This window comes from Homalodisca vitripennis, chromosome 2 (genome assembly GCF_021130785.1).
Source record: "Homalodisca vitripennis isolate AUS2020 chromosome 2, UT_GWSS_2.1, whole genome shotgun sequence".
Lineage (NCBI taxonomy): Eukaryota > Metazoa > Arthropoda > Insecta > Hemiptera > Cicadellidae > Homalodisca > Homalodisca vitripennis.
Window position 1 is genome coordinate 14,309,398 of NC_060208.1, and position 13,497 is coordinate 14,322,894.

At 35.1% G+C, this 13,497-nt stretch overlaps 1 protein-coding gene across 1 annotated transcript in view; it reads left to right on the top strand.

Annotated features, from left to right (window-relative positions):
* LOC124353579 (low-density lipoprotein receptor-related protein 2) overlaps positions 1-13,497 on the top strand; it is a 509,397-nt gene that overhangs the window by 457,749 nt on the left and 38,151 nt on the right. The window contains exons 30-40 of the mRNA XM_046803481.1: positions 839-1,010; positions 2,174-2,402; positions 3,028-3,249; positions 4,878-5,196; positions 6,301-6,502; positions 7,400-7,622; positions 8,252-8,475; positions 10,803-11,110; positions 11,942-12,152; positions 12,793-13,053; positions 13,226-13,409. Coding sequence (XP_046659437.1) covers positions 839-1,010; positions 2,174-2,402; positions 3,028-3,249; positions 4,878-5,196; positions 6,301-6,502; positions 7,400-7,622; positions 8,252-8,475; positions 10,803-11,110; positions 11,942-12,152; positions 12,793-13,053; positions 13,226-13,409 — 2,555 coding nt within the window. The remainder of the gene's footprint in view (positions 1-838; positions 1,011-2,173; positions 2,403-3,027; positions 3,250-4,877; positions 5,197-6,300; positions 6,503-7,399; positions 7,623-8,251; positions 8,476-10,802; positions 11,111-11,941; positions 12,153-12,792; positions 13,054-13,225; positions 13,410-13,497) is intronic.

A 13,497-nucleotide genomic window follows, 5' to 3' on the forward strand; every position in this document is an offset into this window, starting at 1 on the left:
GCTTAGTTAGTGGCGCTGGTCCCCGCTTAGTTATTAGCGCAGGACACTTTGCCATTGCTCCCAAATGGCACTGTCACTCGCGGAAAACATTGTCAATTGCACAAATAGTGAAAACAAAATTGTTTTGTATAAAAAATTGAAAACAGTCCATAAACATAGAAAAATAGTAAAAATAGAAATCGAATCGGAATTGTCCTGTTCAATTATAAAGTCTTCCACTAGTTTATTGTCGTCCTCCATATTGCATAAATACAATAATAAACACACATACGCAGTCACCTTACACCATACACTACACATAATAAACAATACAGGACAGCCAGCGAACAAAAATTGAGAACCACGAACAGATTGCGAATGAACAGCACGTATGAAACAGGCCATAATACTCGGCAAATGGCACAACATTCCACGGCAACTGGTAGGCTCACATTGAGGCAATGGCGGCCAAGTAAACAGATGTCTGCTATTAGTGGCATCCGCATGGCGTGCCAGTATTGCATGACAATTGTCGTCACCCACAGCGAATTTGTTAAAGTACACAAAATGTGGCACTGTAGTTTAGCGTTTTCAGGATCATAACTGTCAGATATAACAGATCTAACAGACTAAGAAACTACCTGGACTTTAAACTATTTCTGTAAAGAATTAAATATTGAAATTAATTTGATTTGAATATTTTAAAGGTGTAACTGTTAACACCAATTTACATTAATATCAACAACTGAATTAGGAGTTATGTTAAAATAATTTAATTTCAGTTAAGGTCACTTGAATTTTGTCAGGAAATAAATTTGTTAACTGACAGCCTGACATGATCTTTGCATTTGTTGTGCAGTAAACTGTACTGGGTGGACGAAGGAGGGTTTGGAGTTCCGGCCAAGATCGGGAAAGTGAACATGGATGGAAGCAACGCTCTAGTGCTCAAGGACAACATTACAAGACCTGAGGCTATCACCATTGACCTTGAAGAGAAGATGATCTACTTCAGCACCCAGTACCCTAGCAAGGTGAATTATTTTCTAACCTCAAATTTCCAGCAGCAGAAGAGTCGTATATTGATACATTAACCCTACTGAACCAAAACAGTGCAAGATTTGGCAGAAACAAGAATGTGTCATGCATAAATTTTATTCTATTTCAAAATCTTTCATATTACAACTGTTCACAGAATTATAAATTAAAGTGGAATAAAAAAAGGTAAAAAGAGGCTTAGCATGACAAGATGGTGTATGATTACATATTGTTTATTGTTTGCCACAAAGCCCATGACTCAATTGTCGAAGTCATACGTTCCCATGCCATTTTCAGACTTACCTTCTAGAATGTAGACAAAAGTCTTATGAATTGAGTGTCAGTTTAACTCAATAAAATATTTGATTATTTTATTTTCAGTGTTCAATACTAAAGTTGTATTTGTTTTGAACAGCTTCAGAACTCACAATTAAGTGTAAGAAACTAAATAAGGCTAACACTATAATAATACTAGATATGAAATCTTTCAAACCAATTTTTAAATAGATAATATAGTATAGTTATTTATTTTATATACATTAAAACTTACCTAGACGTACGGTATACAATTGTAAGCTCAAGATGTCCCAAAACCAGTAAATCATTTCTGTTTTGCTTCTATAATTAAAGAATTAAATGCTTAAATATAAGTTTATCGATATTTTATGGTTGTATTTATTCAAATAACTGTTTATTGAACAAGTTTGGATTTTTGTGTTCACGTCACAAATTTATGGATGAAGTTAAACCCCGTGAATTTTCAATTTCCTTGTCCTGGAAGTATAAAACACTGTGACAAGTAACAATGCTTACCATACTTATGTGGTAAACTTCGCAAAAGCAGGAAATAGTGGAAGACGAACTGGACACGTTTTCCCTGCAAAGGGGATGGATAGGATGTAGTTTTAAATGTTAAAAAATAGGTTCTGACTTCTTCCCAACTCTTTTTATTTCATATTGCTGAACAAGTTGTAAATATCATGTTACGTCTGTTCTTGTTGTTACACTTCAACAATAAAATTATTCACAAATGCTTAGACCAAAGTGAGTACAGCATGCTTAAAAATTAAAACTTCGAGTTACAGTAATTGCACATTTATAATTAAAACTTGTATAAAAATTATCACAGTGTAATAATTATTGTGGATTTTTCAACCAGATTGTGGTGATGGACACTGACGGAAACATCAAGCGAGACCTGTTGACAGACGAACATCACAGCATCTCTCTGCCCAAGGCTCTGGCCGTGTACGACAAGAGACTGTATTATATGGACCCCAGATACGAGAGACTGGAGCGTGTGGACATAGCCACTGGAGACAACAACAAGACCCTCATGGACAATGAGCCTGATCTCAAGACTTTCATTATCTTCAGAAAGAGACCATGTAAGACAATTTCATTTCAGTTTTGCCGTTCATAGGTGAATTACATGTGCAATGAGGTAATGACAAATTCTGTGTAAACAGTTTTATGGGGTATAAAGGTTCGGTAAGGAAATTTTGTGGGAGATATATTTTTTTATAAACTGCTATTTTTGTCGTCCCACATATATTAACTTTAAAAAGTCATGAGTTCATGCAAAGTTTACGTTAATGTAGTCTATACTAAGGGCTTAGTGTCAACACTAGTTGTTGTCTTACAAATATTAACTTTCCACAGTCTCGAGTTCATGCAAAGTTTATGGTAACGTAGTCTATACAAGAACTTAGTGTTAACACTAGTTGTTGTTGTCTCACAGATATTAACTTTCCACAGTCTCGAGTTCATGCAAAGTTTATGGTAACGTAGTCTATACAAGAACTTAGTGTTAACACTAGTTGTTGTTGTCTCACAGATATTAACTTTCCACAGTCATGAGTTCATGCAAAGTTTGTGTTATTGTAGTCTATACAAGGGCTTAGTGTCATCACTAGTTGTTGTTGTTCTATAGATGTTAACTTTTCATAGCCATGAATTCATGCAAAGTTTACATTAATGTAATCTATACAACAAATTGTGCCATTGTTACAGTCCAACAACACCCGTGCCTGACCAACAATGGGAACTGCGACCAGTTGTGTATTCCTGCAGAGAACAACAACAGAGTCTGCAGCTGTTCTATCGGCTTCAAGCGAGAGGAGAGTGGCAAATGTATGGCCTACAAGACTTTTGCTGTTGTGTCCCAGCTAGACATCACCAGAGGGTTCAGCTTGGAGGACTCTGCGGAGGCCATTGTTCCCATCTCTGGGATCGGTATGTTTCTCCAGCTTGTTGGGATTCTTTTAGGCTTTTGGTTTCTCCAATCTGTGATATTCGATTTCTGCAGGAACCTTTCTGGCTGTTTGTTCCATTTCGAGGTTATTAAAAAATGTGCCTTCCCTTGTTTTTGTAAAACACAGCCTCATGTAATCGTAGTTGACATTTTTCGAGTTTTTAAGTATGGTTTTCCTTTTTTTTTCAGCTATTCAATTTCGTTTTCTTTAAGTAGATTAAAGACAAGTAAAGGTAAAGATCTTAAATGTGGTTTATCCTCTTTGTGGAAAATCCTAAAATTATTAATTGTTACAAAATATGGGTGCTCTGACCTAGAAAAATGTGAACAGTTTCATTTCGTATTTAGAATCATTCAAGAATTTTCAAATACTAAATACCATTCCATTTTGGTGCCACCACAGCATTATTTTTGTTGTACACTTGTTTCACCAGTTAAAATTACTGCCACTGTCACTACTTGGGTTGCGTTTTCTTTTTTTTTTTTGCAATTGTTTACAATGTTTTAAATAATTTGATGAATTTGCCAATTGTGAGTGTTTTCCTGCTTTTCGATATGTTTCATGCCAGGAATAATAAATCAGAAAATCCACCATGGAATAAGAAAAATTTCTGGTTAATGGCAAAAAAGTTTATAAAGCATTAGCTTTTTGTTTATTTTGTAATTCTGGAAGATGTCTTTCAGCTTTATGATTATCTTACGTACCAATGAAATATTATGTCACAAAAATAAAACTGTATTAGTTAAGTGAATGGAAACTATTCTATTTCATACTTAACAAAAGATTTGTATAAGGGACTCATAATTTAAGTGTTATTTTATAACATATCCATATATTCCTGATTTCTGATTTCTATTTAGAACTAGACAGTAAACTTTACAACATTCGTTTGTAAAGTACTAAAAATAATTAATACAGTGCAAGTATTTTGATCATTTACATTGTAAAAAGCAAGATTAAGTGTCTCATTGTCTTTTGTTTCTCAAGATCATCAGTTTATCCTCATATTGGTTTACATAAGCACCAAAAAGCATACTTTGTTATTTTATATTTTCAATCTAGATTGTTGTATGTCTTAATTTTGGTATAGTACATAACCATTAACACGTTCACAACATCAACATTTTTCAGACTTTTATTTGCTGTCGTATTTTTAAATAATAATGGCAAAAAAACCATAATCGGTTTATTATGTCAAACGTCTAAGCATAACGAGAAATGTATGTGGGCTTCGAAATTATGCACAAAAACAATTATTTCATTACGTTCTTTTAATCTTTCTCCGTGTATCCCAAGCGGTACCTAAAAAATTAAGCAATTGTGGGCCTGACGGGGTACACGGTAGCCTGAGGTATTTATTTAAGTGCGGGATCAAATTTAACTAACCACCAAGACAGGCAAACAATAAAAACACAATAATAAGATTCACAGCAACGTGTACCTCATTGGGCCCGGCACTATACAAAAGCTTGGTGTGTACCTGATCAGGTACACGACACAGTTGTTAAAGATTGTGCGTATCCAATGGGTTACACGTCGTTGTGAGTGTTTTATTACTATTAAAAATTAAATATTTGTATTTTTTAATACTTATTTTTATGATTCCAGGCCATCATATTCTCCATGTTGATGTACACTACCAGGAAAAATGGATCTACTGGGTCGACTTCAACCGTGGGCCATGGAACGGCATTTACCGAGTCCAGCCAAACGGCACAGCACTTCAGGCAGTCATTAAGGACGGTATAGGTTCCAACGGCATCCGAGGGCTCACCATCGACTGGATAGCCGGCAACTTATACTTTACCAATGTTTTTCCTCACGAAAACTATGTGGAAGTCTGTTGGCTTGATGGGTCCAACAGGAAAGTCATCTATAAGACAACGTCTGATGCACCTAAAGAATTGGCTGTCAACCCCATTAAGAGGTCATTACACAGCTATAATTTAAATTATGAAATAGCTACTAAATTAAGTAGAATTCATTTGAGGGAGCACTCTGTTTGTCTGTCACAGCCTTAATATGTGGTTTTTATAACTTTAATTTGATAAATTAAATTTGTATCAATAATTTTTTCAAAATGGAAGTATATCAATTCACGAGGTTGCATTAAAATGATTGCCAACCAACAATCATACGATCACAAAACAGTAACAAAATCAAAATCACTGAATAAAACAAAATAATTATGATGTTGTGTGACCACTACCCCAAAATCTACATTCATTTTTGCTAATGGAAGAACTTTTTTACATTATGGTTGACATTTTTAGTAACTGCAGATACTTACAAACATGATATAGAGTCAGATGGTTCTTGGAATTGTAACGTGTATTCAAGCAGTAGTTCAATGATAGGAACATATTTCTCCCTGATTTTGGCAACACTGTTGAAAAGTACCGAGCCAATCTTTTCATTACTATGGTACTTTCAAAAGATGTAAGTCTTTTTCTTACAAAGAGACGTGTTTGTTTCTAGGATTTTAGGTTTATATACAGATGACCATGTCTCATCATATTTCTGTAAGGTTTTTTCGTTAATCTATGTATGATCTTGAAAAATAAGAAGGGAGAGCAGCTGTGCGAATATTCTTTCTGGATATGTTTACCCTCACTCCTTGTTTAAGAAATAATATTTTCTGAAACATATACAACTTAATATCATGCAATTCATCATGGCTTATAAAAACTAATATAAACTTTCAAGTTCAGTGTCAGTTTGATAGTTGAGTTCGAGTAAAACTCTCGTGAAGGTGATCATTAAATTGGGGGGGGAATTGTCAAAAACACACCAGGAGACACTGATGCTACTTTCATTACATCCTCTTCATATATTTTTGAGCACAGCATATGTCACTAATGTTGCTCTCTTAAGCGTAACAGACAATCTAATTTTAGTTCACTGCTTTGAAGACTTCCAAGATCTGATGACTAAATAAGAGTTTTGAAAAAATGTAAATAGTGTAGTAATTTATTACAGAAATACAAAATTTTGATTAAAAGTAAATCCACCGCCTGATATGTCTGTTTAGGTACCTCTACTGGATTGATTACGGACAATATCCTCGGATTGGCAAGGCATACCTGGACGGACAGAAGTGGTCCCCGATTGTGACGTCAGGGATCAGCACACCTCGGGACCTGACAGTGGACATGCTGACACATGATGTCTACTGGGTCGACGCGCGTCTGGACATGATCCAGAAGGTTTCCTACAATGGAGGCAACAGACAGGTCAGTTCTCTATGGCCAACATACAGAGTGCTAAACGCTGTCTGATTTGTTAGAGTGTTTCAATTATTGGAAACCAGATCCACATGACGATTTAACACCTGTCAACAACATCGGATTCAAATGTGTCAGAATCATGGCGTTGCGGCTCAATGTGAGTCTCATAGGACGTGCAGGCTTTAACACGCTGGTTGTGACAGATACCATGGTGCAAATGCTGTGTTATGAGGTACTACATAAGATCACTCTGTATAGATCCACAGTGAACGTGTGAAAGGAAGCTATGGTTGGAAGCATTGCTTCAATGTGAATGTTTAGTTTAGCTCCAATTCACTCCTGGAATCTGCAGTTAAGTTTCTCTGAAGAGGTCCAAAAAAGGTGGTGATGAAGAAGCTCAAAATGAATTTGTTTTGAGCTTCTTCATCACGGCCTTTTTTGGATCTCTTCAAAGAACATGACTCCAGATTCCAGGAGTCAAATCTGTGACAGCATCAGTTTCCAGATGCTGCACTAAGAGGAAGGTAAACTGGAGTTAAAACTCTGACTGCTTAAGAAAAAAAACTTTTAATATCTTGTAGACGTACAAGTGTCTAGGTGGAAGAATCTTATAGTAATCGAAAAGAAAAAGGTGGTTCATACCTAGGCTATAAGTCGCAAATACCTCCTCTGAGTTGTGACAATAGTTTGGAAATTTGAATCATACATATAATACCATATTCCAACCTACTATGCACTTATGAAAAATATAGTTCTCAATACATTACTGTTACACAAATTTCTTACAATAAAGAACAGAAAAATAGTACTAGTTAATTTTGTCCTTAATTCATGTAAATGTTGCTTCCAGGTTAAGCCATTATCCAAGAAAACCCCTATAAATATAAAACAACTGTTTGATAGGTTGTACGCCGCAATCTGCCGAACCCGATGGGCATTGCAGTGCACATGAGTGATGTCTACTGGGTGGATCGCAATCTGCAGACAGTTTACAAAGCGTCCAAGATTCCTGGGAACACTGAACAAGCTACTTCTGTGAGAACGGGGCTCAGCAAGCTGCGAGACATTGTTATATTCGATGTGGCCAATCAGCCCCCAGATGACAGCAATCCTTGCCGACGCTTCGGTCAGTTCATTACCCATTTAGTTTTCTCAATCTCAATATCACAATTCTTCTCCAGATCAAGCCCATTCACAAAGTGTACTTGATGAGTAACAGAGGTCAAGTTAAACTATGACAACGAGGTTCATGGAAAGGAGGTGTTTTCCTCTGAATAAACTAATTCTTAACCCCTTGCTATTTGTAATGTGTGTAACCTTTTAATTATTTCAGTTTTAAAATGGTAATGGAAAATATTAATTAATGTAAATACGCAAAATTATGACTAAACAGCCTATTAAAAAAATATTTTGATTTTACTCTGATTAACGTACATTTTGGGTTGGGGCCCCAAAACTGGCATGTGCCCCATGTTTCCCAATATCTCTCGACGGCCCTGTTTATAGCTTAAAATATATTGTTAGTTTTTATTAGGTTAGATTAGTGTTAGGTTATGCAATTTTAGTTTTATTATAATAAATACTAAACATTATGCTATTATACACTATACAAAAGTTAAAAAATGTATAAAAATAACTAAATGTTATACCTTATCCAAAATTGCCAGGCAATGTATAGAATGTATTGGTATTGTATACAATTTCAAGATCCCATACACTGCCTCTTGTATCTATATTTCCGACTATCTTACACAGGTAATGGAGGTTGTGAACAGCTCTGTTTCTCCTATCCACAAGACAGTCTAACGACAGGCATCGGCAGCTTCCAGTATAAGTGTGACTGCGCGACCGGACAGATCGTGAGTGGCCAGCGCACCAAGTGTTCCACTGTCGACGAGTACCTGGTATTCGCAACCCGGACTGAAATCCGCGCAGTGAACCTCGATCCGGCTTCCACTAGTGTACCTTTCCGCCCCCTGGTAAGTCTTCACTTCCCAGTAATACAATTTGAGCAAAAGTAATTCAACACACCTCTCTTTTTCTGGACATTATTTATGATAAGGGTCTTAACGGATCCTTTTTAAAAATTATGTCGTTTTAACTCTTGCTTGAAAGTACATAGGTACCTTTTGGTCCAAGAGAGAACTCTATCGATGTGTTCTAAAGATTAGTGGTCAGCAAAGTTTCACCTAAACGGTCAAAGAGCTGTCAGCAACCATTATTGCAATAAAAAAAGTACAGAATACAAAAATTAGTAGAGAAACTGAGTATACAGTATACAGTAACAGATACTTATATAACATATAACGTTTCATACATGTTACAGCTTATTTTGTTTGATTTGTTGGTTTCATCAAATGATTGAATATTTTAACTTACCAGCTGTCTAATCTTCATAGCAAGGTAAACAGCAAAACGCACTCCCTTTCCTAACTGTGGATATTTGTTACATTCTTTAGGATCCTTCGATACTCCATGTATCATTAGATTAAATGTGGTAATAAGAACTAACTCTATGTAAACTAAATTTAACACATTTTATTAGGGATGGGCTGATTCCGAAAAAATTATATTTTTATTCCTATACTATAACTGTAGTCTCCATTCTGAATTCGTTTTTGTTTCCTGTTTTATTTGGTACTAATATATAAGAATATAGCCCAATACTAAAAAAAGCAACACAAATTTGTATTAAGTTCCGATAATTATACAAAAATGTTGTATGGATTCTTGATTCTGAACTCAATACCTATTCCTGTATAAGTAATAACTAAGAAGAATAACTAATATTATTAATAACTAAAGAATTTAGGATAGGAGGAGCAGAAAGGGTATTCCGGCTCGAGGGGTGGGGGGGAGGTCTGGTTTCTAACCACTCTTGAAGGGTATTCTTCTTCTTCTTTTTCATAGAGATGTCAAAAACAACACTCAAATAAAAAGAATCTTCGATTCTACTAAGAATTGAGGCATTAAGAAATCGAGTATCAGAACCAACCCATCCAAAATTTTTATTGATTACATACCAGAAACAGATTAAAATAAGGAAATGCCATTTGCCAATACATTGTTGAAGAGAACAAACTGGCCAATAAAACTTAGAAATTAGTAGAAATTAAATAATAGTGTTTTGTGTGAGCTGTTGACCTTATTTTAATACCATTTTTTCAAAATGTTACTAAGTTTTTTATTTTTATTTTCTATAATCAAAATAAAATTAATAATGATATTTAAAAATGTGATGCGTCGGTAAATTGAGTAAATATCTCTGTAAAACTCTGAGATAAAAATGAAGATTCTTCCAAATATAAAGTTCTAGAAAGAATCCCTTGTGTGGACAATCTATGGGAAATTGAGTCTCAGCTATGTATGATAGAGCGTATAAGATTGTATGATTTTACAGAAGATTCAACAGTTCTTGGGCTCATCCCTGAAAAAGATATCATAAAATTACACTGAGTTGTAAGGATATACATGATGATACTTTACAAAATTTGATCAAAACTATAAAACTTGATCACTTTAGGGTATATATTAGTACTACAAAGATTATACAAAGATTAAGCAAAATTCAGAAAAAACTGAATGTTCAACAAAACTTTTTTTTAATGATAATTTAGTAAAATAAAGGTTAAATTAAGAAACTAAATGTGAAAAACAAATGCTTTACCTAATCTTTAACTATACTGTTTTTGCTTTAGGTTAGTTTATAACATTTTACATTAGATATATAGATGAAACCTTCAAAGTTTTTGAAATATTGTGTTCTTTGTATTGTATTGTGACGGGTGAGTCCGTTAAATGTAAGGAATGTTCTGTTTACGCTGCCAATGTCCATGTTTCTGTGTACAAGATGTGGGGCAAGGCGTAACAATGACTTCCACCACCACAGGAGGTAAACATGTCAACAGTTCTGAATTAAACATTCACTTTGAATTGAAATACTGTTGTAAGTAGATAACATTATGTAGATCATACCACAGTACTCACACCGTACGTTGGCTTCTGATAATGTTAAGGTGTCTCAATCAGAGCTCTGTTAAAACTTTTTTTTAACATTTTAGTCAAATCTCTGATACCATTTCTGAAGACAAGAAAAATAAACCAAAATTTGTTATCATGTTACAAGGATTCGTAGGTAATTACATTAATATTTGGTTGTTTCTTTTAATCAGGTCTTCAAATAAAATAAAAAAACACTGCTGGAGATATAGATAAGAAATTTGTACAGTTTGTATGTAAAAGATGGTGGAAAAAAGTGAATTTTTTATTTATTTATGAAAAATAAATATTATGTTTGTTATTCCAGGGCAACCTTACAAACGTGGTGGGTGTTGACTTCGACTACGAAGACAAGACACTATTGTTCACACAAATCCGACCGTGGGCTCGCATCGCGCAGGTGCCCAGTGGCGAACCCAGTGGAGACAAGGTGAAGCCTATCATCAACCGAGGCATCAATCCGGAAGGCATTGCGTACGACTGGACACAGAAGAAGATCTATTGGACGGATTCCAGCAATAACAGCATCTACGCCATGAATATGGACGGGTCCGAGCTTGTCATGATAGCGAGGGTGGAGCGACCGAGAGCCATCGTAGTCGATCCTTGCAACGGGTCAGTCTTGTACATCTGTACTATCTTTTCATAAAACATTTCCCCTTAAATAATTGATGTATTTTCTTTGGTAATTTAAATGAGCTATAGTTGTAATAGTAAAACCATTTTTATACCAAAAGTCCTTAACCTTAAATGTTTATTGTGAGCTATGCTATAATTTCATAAATTATAATTATTACATAGATTATTCCAAAAGGGGATTGAATAGATTGATTTTGATGGTCACAATGGTGGGCAGTTGAAATATTTGTGGTGGGCAGTTCTAAAAAATTTGATCTCAAATTTAATTCCGATACGAAAATAATGGTCTTGATTTCCAGATTTCAATTCAATCCCAAGTTTCTGTGTGAGTGTTACTAAGAATTATATCCTGATTTAAATAAATGGCACCACAATTATTGTTATGAACGGGCTAATACAAAAAATTTCTATCAAAATTCCTATACCGATACTAATATTCGGTCTTAATTCTGAATTCGATACAGATTCCTGTTTTAATAATAACTAAGAATAGTAACTAAATATTATTTATAACTAATAACTAAATGATAACTAAAGATTTTAAATAGGATTGGAAGAGTAGGTTTAATTTTATTAGACTAGAAGAGTAAAGAAAATACAGCAATAATATGTTTAGCAATCAGCAATTTGTGTACAGCTGTCATCTATGAATAGACTTATTTAAAGATTTGGTGGATTTTAGATTCAGCTTTGACATATCACTAAGAATCAAGATATTGAGTATCAAAATTAACCTATTCCTATTTGATTTGTTACTTTTTAATAATATAAAGAGTGTAAAACCTAATGAGGATTTTACATTTTCAGATCATTGTACTATACAGACTGGGGGAGATTCGGTACCTCGGGTAAAATCTTCCGCACAACAATGGCCGGCTCGCTCAAACGAGCAATCATAGAACGTGACTTGAGCCAACCAAGTGGCCTGGCCATTGATTATGATGAGCACATGTTGTACTGGACTGATGCTGTGCGTGAGAAGATCGAGCGCTCCACCTTGAATGGACAGAATCGAGAGGTACTGTTGCCATCATCGTATGTGCCTTTGAACCCTAGAGTTACAGCCTTTTATGCTTGTTATGTATTACCAGGTTTTGGGGGAAATCTTTACAGTGCTTTTTGAAGATCTGTTTACAAATTAACAGCTTTCTTATAACGACATTTAATTATGTTTTAGTGGTAGCAACATTTTCATAATTAAATGTTTTACAAAAAAACTTGCAAAATATAAGTACATTATAAGTAATTTTACAAAAAACTTGTACAAAATATTTTTTACAAATATTTATATATTTGTACTAAAATTATATATATAATTTTTATATACATTGAATCACAAAAAGTACTTGCTCCGCCTGGACTGTAACCCAGATCTCTCACCTGATGAAATGATTGATTAATTTCAAAATAACTGAATAACTCAAAACTGAATGAATACTTTTTACATTCACCCTGATTTTCTAAATCGTCATTGAGATCTTAAGTTGGGTCAAATTGTCTATCATCACTAAATAACTGCTGTAGAAAAGTTTATCATCAGAAAATTCAGTTGAAAATAATCCTGATGCACAAAAATAATGACACAAATTTAGTGGTGTCTTGTTTGCCATTGCTTTTTCTAACAGAAGTTTACAGTGAAATCACTTCTGTTCGGTCAGGTGTTGATATCAGCAACCATCTACCCGTTTGCGATCACTGTCCACCGCAACTACATCTACTGGACAGATCTGCAGCTCCGGGGAGTCTACCGCGCAGAGAAGCACACAGGAGCCAACATGGTGGAGATGGTCAAGCGGTTGGAGGACTCCCCACGTGACATCCAGGTGTACTCCGGGGAGAGGCAGAAGTGCTCGGTTAATCCTTGCCACATCAGTAACGGCGGTTGTGCTCACTCCTGTCATCCAGCACCCAACAACATGGTAAGTCACAAAAAGATCATTCAGCAATTTAAGGAAAACTCGTGCTATTATACATTTTTTCAGAAGTGCAACAATTTCTAATACTTTTTTTTACTGTACCTGTGGTTTCTTGGCACAATATTTTTACTTAAGAAGTGTTAAATAACTTAGCTTTTTGGTGTGGAATGTACAGGCAGAGTGCAAGTGCAACGGCACTGCCAAATTGGTGAACGAGAACCGCATGTGTGTCGCCATGAACCTCACGTGTGAGCCCAACAAGTTCTACTGTGCCAACGGCAAGTGTATATCACGTATGTGGGCCTGTGATGGCGATGATGACTGTGGAGACAACTCTGACGAGGATGTCAACTACTGCAGTGAGTTTTACTGATTATTATTGTCTACATTCTGGGTTCATTTAATAAACGGTCAATAAGTGAATTTAGGTAATGTACATTTACTAGT